Source organism: Eublepharis macularius, chromosome 10 (assembly GCF_028583425.1).
Source record: "Eublepharis macularius isolate TG4126 chromosome 10, MPM_Emac_v1.0, whole genome shotgun sequence".
In the NCBI taxonomy this organism is placed as follows: domain Eukaryota; kingdom Metazoa; phylum Chordata; class Lepidosauria; order Squamata; family Eublepharidae; genus Eublepharis; species Eublepharis macularius.
Genome location: NC_072799.1, coordinates 23,370,868 through 23,384,996, shown reverse-complemented (window position 1 = coordinate 23,384,996; position 14,129 = coordinate 23,370,868). Strand labels below are relative to the sequence as shown.

Sequence of the window (14,129 nt, the reverse complement as noted above, 5' to 3'; positions counted from 1 at the left end):
ATTTATTTATTTAATTTCAAATTTCTATTCCACCCTCCCCGCGAGTGGGCTCAGGGCGGATAACAACATATTAAAATACAATAAAAATTCATCTACATTAAAACATCATTAAAACAGCAGTGTATTTCTATTAATACACATTTAAAACAGGATGGTGGACAGCCTTCACAGGGTTAACTTCACAGGGTTATACACCCCTTTTTTCAGGCCAGCAGAGGTCCAGCCTCAGCCATATGCCAGGCGGAACAACTCTGTCTTGCAGGCCCAGCAGACGGATAGTAGGTCCTGCTGGGCCCTGATCTCAGCAGACAGAGCGTTCCACCAGGTGGGAGCCAGGACTGAAAAGACCCTGGCTCTAGTCGAGGCGGGTCTCCTTGGGGCCAGGGAGCACCAACAGCTGTTTGTCCCCTGATTGGAGTGTCCTGCAGGGAATATATGGGGAGAGACGGTCCTGTAAATACGCTGGTTCCAGTCCGCACAGGGCCTTATAGGTCAATACCAGAACCTTGAACTTGATCCGGTACTCCACTGGCAACCAATGCAGCTCGCGTAAGATCAGTGTTAAATGTGCCTTATTTGGCACTCTCGTAATAACACGTGCCGCTGCATTTAATAAATGATATTTAATAAATGTAACACAATTACAACTACCTAGTACAAAACTCCTCCTTCTAAATTTTTGTCCAATAATTAAAGTTTAATGTGTTTCCAGAAATGCAGGAACACACTAACTCCAACTTCCGAAATGCAGAACAGTATTTATTTATGTAACCAAATTCCACCTTGACAATAACTTTCTGTTCACATTCACAATGGGGATCAGGTGTTCACTGAATCTTTTCCCTGACTGCTCAATTAATTCAGCTATTAAAGAAAACAGGATTCTAACTGTTCTTTCTCACAGATCAGCTTGCCAACTAACACCCTATGCAAGACAATTTTGATTTTGATTAATAGAGTTAACAGAAAAAAGACTGAGGTGGGATGAAGTCTGTTTCCCTGGTTCAGAACTTTGTTTAGGAAAGTAAGCAAGATGATGTGTTACTGGGTTCTAATGTAAGCAGTACTGCCAAGACACTGGTCCAAGATTCACGTAGAAGAGGAATTCACACTATCCCTGAAAAATCTTGTGGGGGGGAGGGGGGACTAAGTGGTGGAACTTGGCTTCCTCTATTCAATCCAAAATTATTTTCAAAGGAAAGAACTTTAGTTCCATGCACATAATATATTTATGGCTTTTGCATGAAGGTTATACAAAGCATACATTTTCTGCCAAATACAACATACCTCTTTATCCAAGCTGGGAAATTCTTTGTGCAGCTTGCAAACCAAGTTCTCACGTTCTTCCCATTGGTTCTCAGGACTTTCCAGCTATGGTTCAAAAGAGAAAGATTTTCTTTTTCATCTAACTCCGCATCAGAAGCAGAAAAGACAGACTAATGAACTTCACACATATACACACTTTGACAGAGAAAAGTAACATGCAACTAATCATATAACAAAATATGGCTTAACTACTACAAGTTAATTTGTCAATTAAATGGAAGAGAATAACAAATTTGTTAATAACTGGCAAATTCTCCATTAGTGTAGAAAAACCTCAAGATCTGTTGAATTGTTCATGAAACCATATGTTTGGTTACGAGTTTAGCACGGAAACTTATGCAGTGTTCTCTTCTAAATAAACGTTTATTTAACACAATGTCACATTTGAGCATTACTAATTTACAATGAGCATGACACAGTCAGTCATAGATAATGGCCAGGTTCAGATATCTTGGCTGCTAACTAGTGAAACCTATTCAACCCTTTGATGGATATAGATTTGGAGGCTTTTTATATACTTATTTTTATATACTAAACCTATGCTTTTTCAGTATTACATGCTTTGCACTTTTTCTATGCTCAGGAGCCAAAGTAGTACTTGCAATGTAACCTGTAAGAATTTGACACTTGAAACAAGAAGACTTGAAACTCTGTAAGAACTGATATACTGCTTTTAGGGCTGCATTTATATTATATGTTATATTATTCTATAGATTCCAATAGAAATCAGTACCAGAGAGCCTTTTGTAGAAAACTGATTTGATGCAGCAAGCTGGTTTTGGCCACCTGTGGTATTATCTTCCTTAAAGCTGATAAGAAACTCGGGAAAAGGACACAAATAGGAAAACATCCCTTCCTATCCACCAGATTGAGACTCATTGGCGCCCTTGAAAGTATTATGCCCAGAAGAAAGTAGGTAAAAGGTTAGACAGTGTCCTTCCAAAATGAGGGCAGAGGAAAAAAACTGTGAAGACTGGAATTCCCCCAAATAGAGAGGCCAGCCCAGAATTGCATCTTCAAATCAGAACTGACCCTAGATATGTTACGAGCCAATAAGATATCAAATATTAGAATACTGTAATATTGTTATGATTATCTGAAAGTATTAATTGCCTGTATTTCTATTGTAATTTTGATGAGCTCAGGACACAAGGAGACCACCTACTCCTGTGAAAATAAGCTCCTCCATTGTTTAAATTAAACAATCATATATTGCTTCATTCTACAGGACTCCGTGGTGTGTGTCTCTTATTGTGATTGGCGAGAGGGACACCTAAGGCACAAGTTTGTGCATAACACCTTCCTGCAAGGAACTCAAGATAGTATACCTGGATCTCTCCTTCCCACTTTATCCTTAGAATAACCCTGTGAGGTAGGTTAGGCTAAGGCGAAGTCACTGGCTAAAGGACACCCAGCAATTTTCATTGTGGTGTAGGAATCTGAACCCAAGCATCTCAGATCCTAGTCTGACACAGCAACTACCACTGTGGTTTGGCAGATCAGATCATGAACTAGATGTAAGGGGAGCAAGAGGGTGAGCATGTGCTCAAAGCACATTCATCATAACAAGAATGGGGGTTAATTTTACAAGGTTATTTTTCCAATGTGTCTAGTAATAACACAGATCGTGACAGCCAATATAAAAACTATGTTACACACAAACATGCCCAATCTATGTGTATAGTTGATGTACGAGTTTGTGTTTCCTTCGTAAATGTAGAGGATTCTACTCATTGCAGACAAACTGAAAAGGAGATTAAAATTGCTAAGTAATAATTTGTCTGCAGACATACATATTCTAAAGTTTTCTGTTAAAGCAGGTATGCAGAAGGCTAGAAATGGCCATGTTTTAGATCCCTTACTTCTGCAATGAAAGAATATTTTTGTATTACCAATGAAAGTTACACTTTACAAATATGTCAAATATTAATATAATCAAGATGTTCTTAACATCCCTGTTCACTTTGCACATTTTTTTCTAGGTTCAAAAATGTAGTGGTTAAGAGCACGGGACTCTAATCTGGAGAACTGGGTTTGATTCCCCACTCCTCCACGAAGCCAGCTGGGTGACCTTGGGCGAGTCACAGTTTTCTGGAACTCTCTCAGCCCCACCCACCTCACAGGGTGATTGTTGTGGGGTAATAATAACACTTTGTAAACCGCTCTGAGTGGGCATTAAGTTGTCCTGAAGGGCGGTATATAAATCGAATGTTGGCTGTTGTTGTTGTTGTTATTATTATTACATTCCAATCACACAGAAGCAGGGCTTTTTTTCAGGGGGAACGTGGGGGAATGGAGTTCTGGAACCTCTTGAAAATGGTCACATGGCTGGTGGCCCCGCCCCCTGATCTCCTGACAGAGTGGAGTTTAGATTGCCCTCTGCGCCGCTGGGCGGTATGGAGGGCAATCTAAACTCCCCTCTGTCTGGAGATCAGGGGGCGGGGCCACCGGCCATGTGACCATTTTCTCGAAGGGCAACCCACTGAGTTCTGCCACCTCTTTTCCCAGAAAAAAAGCCCTGCACAGAAGTGTTTGATGGCTTTTGCTGCCCAGTACAAATTTAATGTTTTTTTGTCTATGATCGGTCATAGTGATGTAGCAGTGGAACTGCCATCATTTGTAAGGGTGTAACATTTGGAAACACTCAAGTCAAAACTAAACCCTAAACCAGCTATTGCAAGTCAGTGCAGGGATATTTAAAGTGACCCAACATTCCCAAAATTCCAAGAGTAATGACAATTTATCTGACAGAATTTTGGGAGTGTTTCAGGAGGATCGACTGCCCCCAGCAAATAGATGTTTGGTGTTGCATTTACGGTTGCTGGGTCCAGCTAGGAATTTCCTGAAGATTTGGAGGGTGGAGCCTGGAAAGGGTGGGGTTTGGGGAGGGGCATCAGTGGGGTATAATGCCATAGACTCCACCCTTCAAAGCAGCCATTTTCTCCAGGGGAAGTGATCTCTATGGCCTGGACATGTTGTAATTTTGGGAGATCCCCAGCCATCACCTGGAGGCTGGCAATCCTAGTTGCATTGACTCTTTGCATTTTAAAGGGACAGTATTTTCTATGGAAAGATGTGGCCTCCAAGCTCTGCTATTACAAAAAGAGAATGGAAGTTTCAGCAATCCGTGCATCTATCTTTATTTATACAATGTTGTCATGATCTTGGGCCTGTAGGCCTCAATGAAGCCTGAGGCCTTGGAGGGAAAAGGAAGGCCATAAGGAGGCTGGCCCATAAGACCCCCTCCCTTGAAGGGAGAAGGTGTTCTTCTCCCAGGAGCTGATAAGACAGAAAAGTAGCTACCCGCAGGAAAGGTTCCTTCACCCAGGAAGGGTGGGTTGGATGCAGGAAGGGCCAGATATTGTGAGGACCAGTCACTCCTTAGGAGGCTTTATTGTTTTCTTGTTAGCTCCTTTATGCGTTAAATTCGTCCTGCTTGTTCTAAATGTATCCCCTGTTAAAACTGTTTCTCCCAAGCATTTTTTCCACCTGTTTATAGTGATTTCCTCTGTTCAATAAGGCAGCATGTTTTATTGGAGTCCTCACACCTCAAGTTTGACTTGTCAGCTGGCAACACCCTGACCAGCAGAGGGGCACTGTTAGGAAGGGTGAAGGGAAAGCGGGGAGTGCTCTGGGCCCTCCCTAGTGAAACTCCCAGACCAGAGTGGCAACAGCCAATATAAGGCCCTTGCCTGCTCCAGGGCTGGAGGGAGAGGTCGGGGGGAGGGCTAAGGACCCTTGGGGGGTTCCTATAGTAGGCCGGGCTCCCATGGCCCCTCTTATCCATGACATCACAGCAGCAGTGAGATGGTATAATTTTGGACCCAAGTGGGTAGCATAAGGGGATATGGCCCATTTTCCCTTTTGCAGGGAAGGTTTTACCCCTTGACAGAAACCGACACTTTTGGTTTTTTTTTTTGCAAAATACTTGACAGAAGTATTCAGAAGCACAGGGAAGATGCCAGCAGTCTTTTTTTTTTTTTAGCTTTCAGGTCATCTGGATAGTGTTGCCAGTGACAGTCAGTATATTTTCCTCAGATACAAAGAAATCTGAGAATGTAACAGCCTCCAGCTGCAGGAGGCAGCATTGGTTTGCCAATCCCACTGGAGCAGCCAGAGGGGCAGACCAGTCCCAACAGCCAGTACCCAGGGGTGAAGCAGTGCTGCACTTCCAGTTGTAGGTGGAGTAGGAGAAGGAGAAGATCCAGTTAGCTCATGAAGCTGAATGAGAAAGGCCTGAATTAGAACAGGAGAAGATGAAGCTAAACCATAAAATTGAGTTGGCCTAGATTCAGCAGAGGCTGCTCTGGTAGACTCTTACGAGATGGTGAATCACCATGGGTATTCCTTGTACCAGGCTGTGGACACTGAGGCCTTCCTACAAAACTCTGAACAAGTCTGCCTTGACTATAAAGTTCCTCCAGAACAGGAAACTGGGACCCCCGTCCTCCAAAAAGTGGAGTGCTTGCCTCCTTATCTGGGAAAATGGAAGGCAATAGAATAAACTACCAATTGTTTAAGTAGAGAGTTTAAGAGAGGCTGGAGTTCTCTAAAGAAGGGGGCTTGCAACAGGTTCAAAGACATTAAGTGGGAAAACAGGGAATTATACTCACAGCTAATATATAGACTGGGGAAATCATACGGCCTCTGGCCTGACTTGGCAATGACTAAGACCTCAGGTGACATAAAGGCCCTGGCAAGTATAGACCAGTTCTTGACTCTCATACCTGGGTCCATTAGGTGCCCTCAATTGACAAAAGCCACTCAACCCTTCAGGAAACTGGGCAGTGGGTAGAACGTCTAGCTGAAGCATATGGGGGTCTGAGGTGCAATAGCTGGTTTGAGGGGTGCCTAAAAGAATCCCAGAAGTTTCTACCAGTGGGTGGGGATCAACCTGAAGCCGAAGGAAGACGGCCTCAATGACAGCATTCTGATCTCCTTACCACTAGTGGATCACTACAGATGGGGGCCCCATTGTTTTGAGTGTAATGAATTGGGGCACATTAAAAGCAAGTGCCCTAAGTCAAGCACCAGAGCACACCACAAGATTCCAGAGGGCCCTCAACAAAAACCATCCTGATTTTGATCCACAGTACATTCCTTGGCATCATCAAAAGACTGTCACTGTAGATGGGCGAGGGGGGGGGGTGCTGCCCGGTGAGATGCTGCATCCCTTCTGAGCACTGTCCATTGCTTCCTCATTGACTCTAAATATCTCATCCCATGGGAATAGAGACATGAGCAACACCTTCATTAACCTGAGGGGATTACACTGCCTGCAGCCAGTGTGCCAAGTCAATATGGCAGGAGTCCTAAACCAGATGAAACTGTAGGAGAGGACAACCCAAGGCAGGTAAGGAGAGACACAGAAACTGGAGTACCAGCAGGGTCCTCAGACCCCATCTCTACCCTATGGTTAATTTGGCTGATGCTGAATTGGGTCCTGGGGTAAGCAGTTCCCTCCTGCAGGTGCAAGAGGAATATGCTGGTGGGGGGGCTTGCAAAAAGGCTCCCTCGAGTTACAAGAAAGGGTGAAAACCTCACCAAGGCTTACAGCACCTGCTGAGCATCACTGGAAACTCTTGAAACCTTTCAAGAACAGGTTGAGTAAATGTGTATGTTGCAAATGAATGGATCAGGACATTTCAGAACCCTGCGTTTTGAGTGAAAATGTGCTGGAGGCATCCAAGATCTCAGCAGTGGAAAACAGTAACATCTTTGTGCAGGAACAAGACCCAGAGACTGGTGTTGTTTTGAAACCTACATCTGACCTTCAGGATGAGGGAAAGAGTGTGGACAAAGCAAAGGATCACAGTGACTTTCCCCCCTTCTCCCTTTTATGAACATGCCCTCTGACCCTGGAAAAGTCCCCGCTGCTTGAACTTTCAGCCGTGAGCAGAGTTATTCTGAAGTTTTCTGCAAAGTGCCAGAGAGTTCAGGTTTCCCTCAAAAGAACTGACTACGGGGAAAAGATCCTCAGACTCCCAAATGGTTAGGGATTTTTGTCTGTGCACACGTTTCTAAGTGTGGTTAATGTTTCTGTTACTGTCACCCTTTTTCATTTTGAATGTAGACCTCAATGGGGATCGACATGGCCAGAAACCATGATTCAGACTAGTGGTGGTGGTGTAATGATTCTGAGGCCTTACAGTAGATTTTCTTGCAGGCCGGGCTGCCAATGTGCCTGCTGCTCCCAAGATGCTTCCCAGCTTTCAGATCAGACTAAGGGAAATTGAAAATGAAGGCCAATGGGCACCAAGGCTGGGCGATGGGAGAATTAATATAAAACCTTCTTGAAGAGGGAAGGCATTTTTCTCCAAGGAGCTATGGGGTAGGGAAGTAGCTACCAGCAGGAGAGGATCCCTCACCCAAGGAGGGTGGGCTGGACCCAGGAAGGGCCAGGTATTGCAGGGACCACTCTACCCAGGAAGGGCCAGGTATTGCAGGGATCATTGCATAAGAAGTTCTTACTATTTTCTTGCCAGCGCCTTTATGTGTTAATTTCCCCCTGCTTGTTGTAAACTGTTAAACTGTTTCTCACAAGCACTTCCCCTCCACTGTTTAGTATTTTCCCTGTTTAATAAAGCAGTGTGTTTTACTTTATTGGGGTCCTCACACTGCAAACTTAACCGGTAACCTGGCAAAGCCCTCACCAGCAGAGAGGTGCTAGTAGGAAAGGTGATGGGAAGGGAGAAGATGTTCTGGACCCTCCCTAGTTGAACTCCCAGACCAAAGTGATGGCAGCCAGCATAAGTCCCTTGCCTGTTCCAAGGCTGAAGGGAAGACCGATGAGGCTGGTCTACCCATGGTAGACAAGCACCGTTACCCCTTTTACCCACTACCAATGTCTATACTTTCTCTCCATACAGGCTGCTTGTCAGCTAATGACATCTCTGTGTTATTTTGCATAACACACATCTCTCTGGTTACTGAGGCTTCTGGGCTCACTTTGTAATAGCATTCGCCCATCCTTTCCCTCTGTGCACCCGTATGTATGCATATTTCTAACAGATTAACAATATTTTATACAAATAACACTGTGGGTTCTGAATTGTGAATAATTATCCTACTATATAAAAGGCTAACCAAGTTCCAGACAACTCACTTCCTACCCTGGTGCATCTCCAGAGGGTGCTGCTGTGGAGGGAAAACCAGAAGAGACAGCACGTCCCTCTGAGAATGTGCCACGGTGGGAAGTCCAGGCCAGGATCAGGCATGGAGCAGGCAGCAATGCCTGCCCCCTGACTTCACCCAGCTGGGATCAGGAGCGGAGTAGGAGGCAATGCCTGCCCCCCTTCACCCAGCTGGGATCAGGAGCAGAGCAAGTGGCAATGCCCACCCCCCCACACCTTCATCCAGAGGGGATCAGGAGTGGAGCAGGTGGCAATGCTTGCCCCTGCCTTCACCCAGCTGGGATCAGGAGCAGATCAGGTGGCAATGCTCGCCACCAACTTCCCCTAGCTGGGATCAGATGCACAGCAGGTGGCAAAGCCAGCCCCCCCCTTTACCCAGCTTGGATCAGGAGTGGAGAAGGTGGCAATGCCTTCCCCCTGCCATCACCCAGCTGGGATCAGGCGGCAATGGCCACTCCCTGCTTCACCCAGCTGGGATCAGGAATGGAACAGGTGGCAATGCTGGCTCCCCCTTCATCCCGCTGGAATCAGACATGGAGCAGGTGGCAATGCCTGCCCCCCCCCTCACCCAGCCAGGATCAGATGCAGAGCAGACAGCAATGTGCGCCCCCCCCTCACCCAGATGGAATCAAGGGCAGAAAAGAAGGTAATGCCCACCCCCCCTTCACTGGGCCGGGATCAGGAGCGGAGCAGGTGGTAATGCCCACACCCCTTCACCCATCCAGGATCAGTAGTGGAGCAGGTGGCAATGCCTACCCCTCCTTCACCCGGCCCAGATGAGGAGTGGAGCAGGTGGCAATGCCCACCCCCTGCCTTCACCCGGCTGGGATCAGTCAGGGAGAAGGAGGCAATTCCCACCCTCCCCTTTCTAGAGCCCATTGTATTTTTTCCCACAATGGGCTTTGTTACTAGTGGCATAATACATTTGTAGGTTTTAAAAGCAAGATTTGTCATCAAGTACGTAACACCCAACTTATGGGACATGCTTAAGGCAGGATTGTTTTATATTTTCTGAAGTTCCATCCGACACTTTGTGAACAATTAGGTCAGAATGTTAAAAAACTGGAAACTGGTGACAAAGCATTAATTCAACACAAGCCACAAAAATTATTTTGGTATCCTACACGTAAGGCGCTTATGACTAGACACTTACAGGATCCAATTTCTTCTTTTTTGTACTTTGGTCATCAATTTCTGTAGCATCTTCCCTGACGCTTTCTTCAAGTTTCCTTTTTCGAGATCCACCTTGTAAAAAGACAGAAAATATTACATTTGCAACATAAAGTTAAAACACATTGAATTTTAGGTCAATTTTGGTAATCAACCCTATAGTCTTTATATAACAATTAATGCAGGAGAGGGTCCATTTCAAGTTTAGCACTTTTTCTTATAACGAAAGAAGACAGAAAAAAATGCTTAAATAAATTGTAACCTCACTAGTGTACAATTTTAACAAGAAATATATACAATACAAGCAGGGAACCAGCAAGGACTTATGTGGGGCTTCTCATTTTCCCCTCCTTCACTATTTCCTTTTTCTGTTCTTGGAGAGCCCGTATTGCTTCTCACCCTTTTCTGCTTCCTTCCTTCCCTCCTTCCTACCCACCAGTCAACCTATCTCCATCTGCCTGGTCTTCAGATTTCCCTTCTTCCCTTCCCCTGGCAACCTCTCCCCAGAAATTGGCCCAGCTGAACAGTGGCTGCTGCAAAGCTGGGACCCAGCTGACCAGTGGGGAACCCAGGATTTGCAGGGAGTGGATGACACCTCACTTACCCCTCCTCTCTTTTCTCCACACAATTTCTTCTTTCCCTCCTCCTAGCAGCCGCCACATCCTCTCCTTTTCCCTGCTGCTTTCCCTCCTAGCAGCCCCTCCCCCTTTTCCTGCTTCCTTCTCTCCTCCCCATTCACCAATCTTTTATCTGCCCCCCCCCCTCGGCTATATTTGTTATATATCTATACCCCGCCTTTCTCCACAACAGGGACCCAAAGCCGCTTACATCATTCTTCTCCACTTTATCTTCACAGCAACCCTGGGAGATAAGTTAAGCTGAGAGTGTGTGATCAGCCCAGGGTCACCCCATGAGCACCATGGCAGAGTGTGGACTTGAACCTGGGTCGATAGTGCCAGGCAGATAGAAGAAGCGAGGTATCTTTAAAAGATGGGGACACACACAGCAGGACCTCTGCCCAAGATTTTATCAAGCCCATGGATTAATATGGTGACAATAGTTCTTAAAATTTCCTGGTCCCAGACCATTTAGGGTTTTAAAAGTAAGAACCAGCACTCCTACTTGTATCAGGACACAAACTGGCAGCCAGTGAAGTTCCAAGAACTAGTTATGTTCCTAATAACCTGTTCCTGACTCCAGATCTTGCAACTATGTTCTAGGCCAATTTAAGTTTCAAAAGTCTTCAAATAAAACAACAACCCTATATAAATGTGCATTAGAATAATCTAACCTAGATGTGATCAGAGCATGGATAAGAGTGGCAAATCTTGTCTATCAATCAAGGAAGTGAATTGGTGAACTATCCGAAATCGATTCAAAGTGTAAAAATAATCGTATTTACTTGTCCTCTCAAAAGTGCAAAACTATTAACCAGAATGCAGAAAAATAATAAGTATAATATTTAAGACCTCTACAGCCTTGTGCACTACTGACTTAAACATTTTATCCTTTCAGAAGATGAACTAACGTAAAGGCCCATCTTGAAACAATTAATAGGAAATGACTGCATACCTTCTTCAAACAACTTGAGGCCAGCAGCTATTGCTCCATCCATTGTATCAGTTGATGCTATAAGCTAAAGAGAGAAATGGAGACAGTCAAGGATCAATGTTTAAATCAATTTAAGCAGATAATCTAAAAACCCTGAAAAGCAACAATTGATAACATTTCTGTGATGGGGGAGTCTCTGAACATGTGTTGTCCTGATTCAATAGCTGCCTAGCCTCCTTGCATGGGTAGATTTGCAGTCTGTTAGTTTGAGTGGGATTGTGTCCTGTGAATTTGTGAGACAACAGAGATGACTGGAGTAGTAAGCTCACCATATCCTCAGTTTTGAAGATCACTCCCTATTGAACATATTGTTGGCTCCCTATAAAAGAACTCTCATTCTCTTTGTTTACAATTTCACAGGTTATAATTAATCTACCACCAACTAGACATACTTCAGGTCTCAGCCCTGCGACAAAGATCTCACTAGGAGGTCAAACTACTCCTTGGTCTTAAGATAACCAACAGAACAATCAAGATCTTGATGAAAATCTGAACAGCCAAGGCCAGGCTAAACAAAAGAGCATAGAACAGAGACAGCACTAGTAGCAATAGTGGATGATCTCCGTCTGAATACAGACAAAGGCCATGCCTCCTCATTGCTCCTCCTGGATCTGTCTGCAGCCCCTGACACAGTAGACCATGCCATCCTGCTGAGATTTTTAGAAACAGAAGTGGGCATCAACGGGTGTGCCCTGGACTGGTTTAAATCATTTCTCATGGAACGGGCTCAAATGGTGGCCACTGGGGGTCAGCTATCTCCAGAATGGGAACTATCTTGCGGGGTTCCACAGGGCGCAATCTTATCTCCCATGTTATTCAACCTCTGTGTATAGCCTTTAGGAGAACTCATTAGCAGCTATGGAGTTAGATGTCACCCAATATGCAGATGACAGCCAACTCTAAATCTCGCTATCTAGGTCCCCACAGGATGCAGTAGAAATCTTAGATCACTGCCTGACAGTCATGGTGAAAGGGTTGAAAAACAATGAATTGAAATTGAACCCAGACACGATTGAAGTGATGCTTGTTGAGAAGGCAGAGATCTTGAAGGATATTGTACTCCCCATGGATGGAGTTTGTCTGACTCTTGAAGACTTAGTTAACAGCCTAGAAGTTATACTGGATCCAGCGCTACTACTAGAAAAACAAGTTAAGGCAGCAGCAAAAAATGCTTTCTACAACCTCAATGTAGCCTGGAAGATGGCCAACCTGGCCACCTGGATCCACGCTATGGCAACATAAAAACTTGACTATTGTAATGCACTATACATAGGTCTTCCATCTAAGTTAACTAGGAGGCTCCAATTAGTGCAAAAATCTGCAGCTCGACTGTTATCAGGAGAAAGGAGGAGAATGAACATCACTCCCAGCCGACAGTCACACCATTGGCTACCTATCAGTTACCGTGCTCAGTTCAAAGTTTTGGTTATTACATATAAAGCTCTTCATGGCCTTGGTCTGGCATACCTACAGGACGGCCTCCCTCCCTAGGTCCCGCCACAGCAGCTTCACTCATCTAAACATGGTCTCCTGCAGGTGCCAGGCTGCACGTGGGCAAAATCAACAGCAGCCTGTACATGGGCTTTCTCTGTGGTGGCCCCTACCCTGTGGAATGACCTGCCTCAGGAGGTAAGGAGAGCCCCCACTCTCTTGGATTTCCTCAAACAATGCAAAACCAAATTATTCAAAAAGGCTTTTTTACTCAAATGGGAGGGCTGTATTGTAGGGTGGGGTCTCAGATGCTTCGCTAATGAGTTAGGGACTGTAGACTTGACCACTACATTGCCTTACACATTATGTGTTGCTTTAAATATGTACTCCTATGTACTACCTGTGCTTTATCTTGTCTAATGTCAGTCCTAGAATTGATTATGTTCTGTTTCAGTATTTCTTCTACTTTGTATTGGATTCCTGCTAATGCTATGTCTTTTTAAACTTGTATCTATTTACCCTATAGCATTGTTTATGGTAATGTACTTGATACTGATTGTACTAATCTCATACTGTGTAAGCAGCCTTGAGTCTCAGTGAGAAAGGAGGACTATAAATGATATAAATAAAATAAATAATAAAATAAATAGAATTGGCAAGTCTTGCCGTTGTGGTGAATAAGAAGACAGCACCATCTGATGAAAAAGGGAATTAAAATAAGTTTGGGAAATGCTTCCAACAACTTGTTTGGACTTGAGGATCAATCCTCCAATAATCCTCCTTATTGGCCTGCTTTTGTGAAGACAACTGCAAAGTGTGAAGAACTTTGCTCGAAACTCAGAAATATTGGGAGTGGGAAGGGAAGCTTAACCTACGTCTGCTGCTCAGACTCTTCCCCCTTAGACTGACAGCTCCCCAGTGCCTTTAACTGAACCCTTCCGGTATGGTAACAGACTGGCTCCTTGTAGCAGAGAAGCCTGGTGTCTTTCCTAAACTTATTCTTACTATAGCATGGGGTGTTATAAATGGAAAAACTGCTGTTTTGAATATTTATGTGCTGGAAGTCTTCTAAGACAACTTTTTCTTCTTTCTAAATTTAAAGCAGAACTCAAGAGAGGTCCAGTTGTTTCCTCAGAGGAAAGGAAGACTGGCCTCATGAGAAAGCCCCCTCTTTGCAAGACAACTACTTTCCTCCTCACCAGAGGAAGGGAGTGGTTTGGCATGGTATAGCACAATCTGGTCAGAGCTCTGAAGATAAGCAGGGTTGGTACTTGGATGGGAGACCATCAAGAATGACTGCAGAGGAAGTAATGGCAAACCACCCGTTTCTCTCTTGCCTTGAAAGCCCCTTGCTGGGGTCGCCATATGTGAGTTATGACTTAACATCACACACCTACATACATATACAGAGGAAGCAGCTTCAGCCAACTAATGGACTTCTGAGTGAGGATCAAGTCA

General features: G+C 44.6%; 1 protein-coding gene across 2 annotated transcripts in view; it reads right to left on the bottom strand.

Moving 5' to 3' along the window:
- Nucleotides 1-14,129, bottom strand: part of SMARCAD1 (SWI/SNF-related, matrix-associated actin-dependent regulator of chromatin, subfamily a, containing DEAD/H box 1) — a 69,971-nt gene that overhangs the window by 34,164 nt on the left and 21,678 nt on the right. For both annotated transcript variants that reach the window (XM_054990411.1, XM_054990412.1), the window contains 3 exons: nucleotides 11,202-11,265; nucleotides 9,613-9,704; nucleotides 1,288-1,371 (listed from right to left, as the gene is read on the bottom strand). In XM_054990411.1, the coding sequence (XP_054846386.1) occupies nucleotides 1,288-1,371; nucleotides 9,613-9,704; nucleotides 11,202-11,265 (240 nt within the window). The remainder of the gene's footprint in view (nucleotides 1-1,287; nucleotides 1,372-9,612; nucleotides 9,705-11,201; nucleotides 11,266-14,129) is intronic.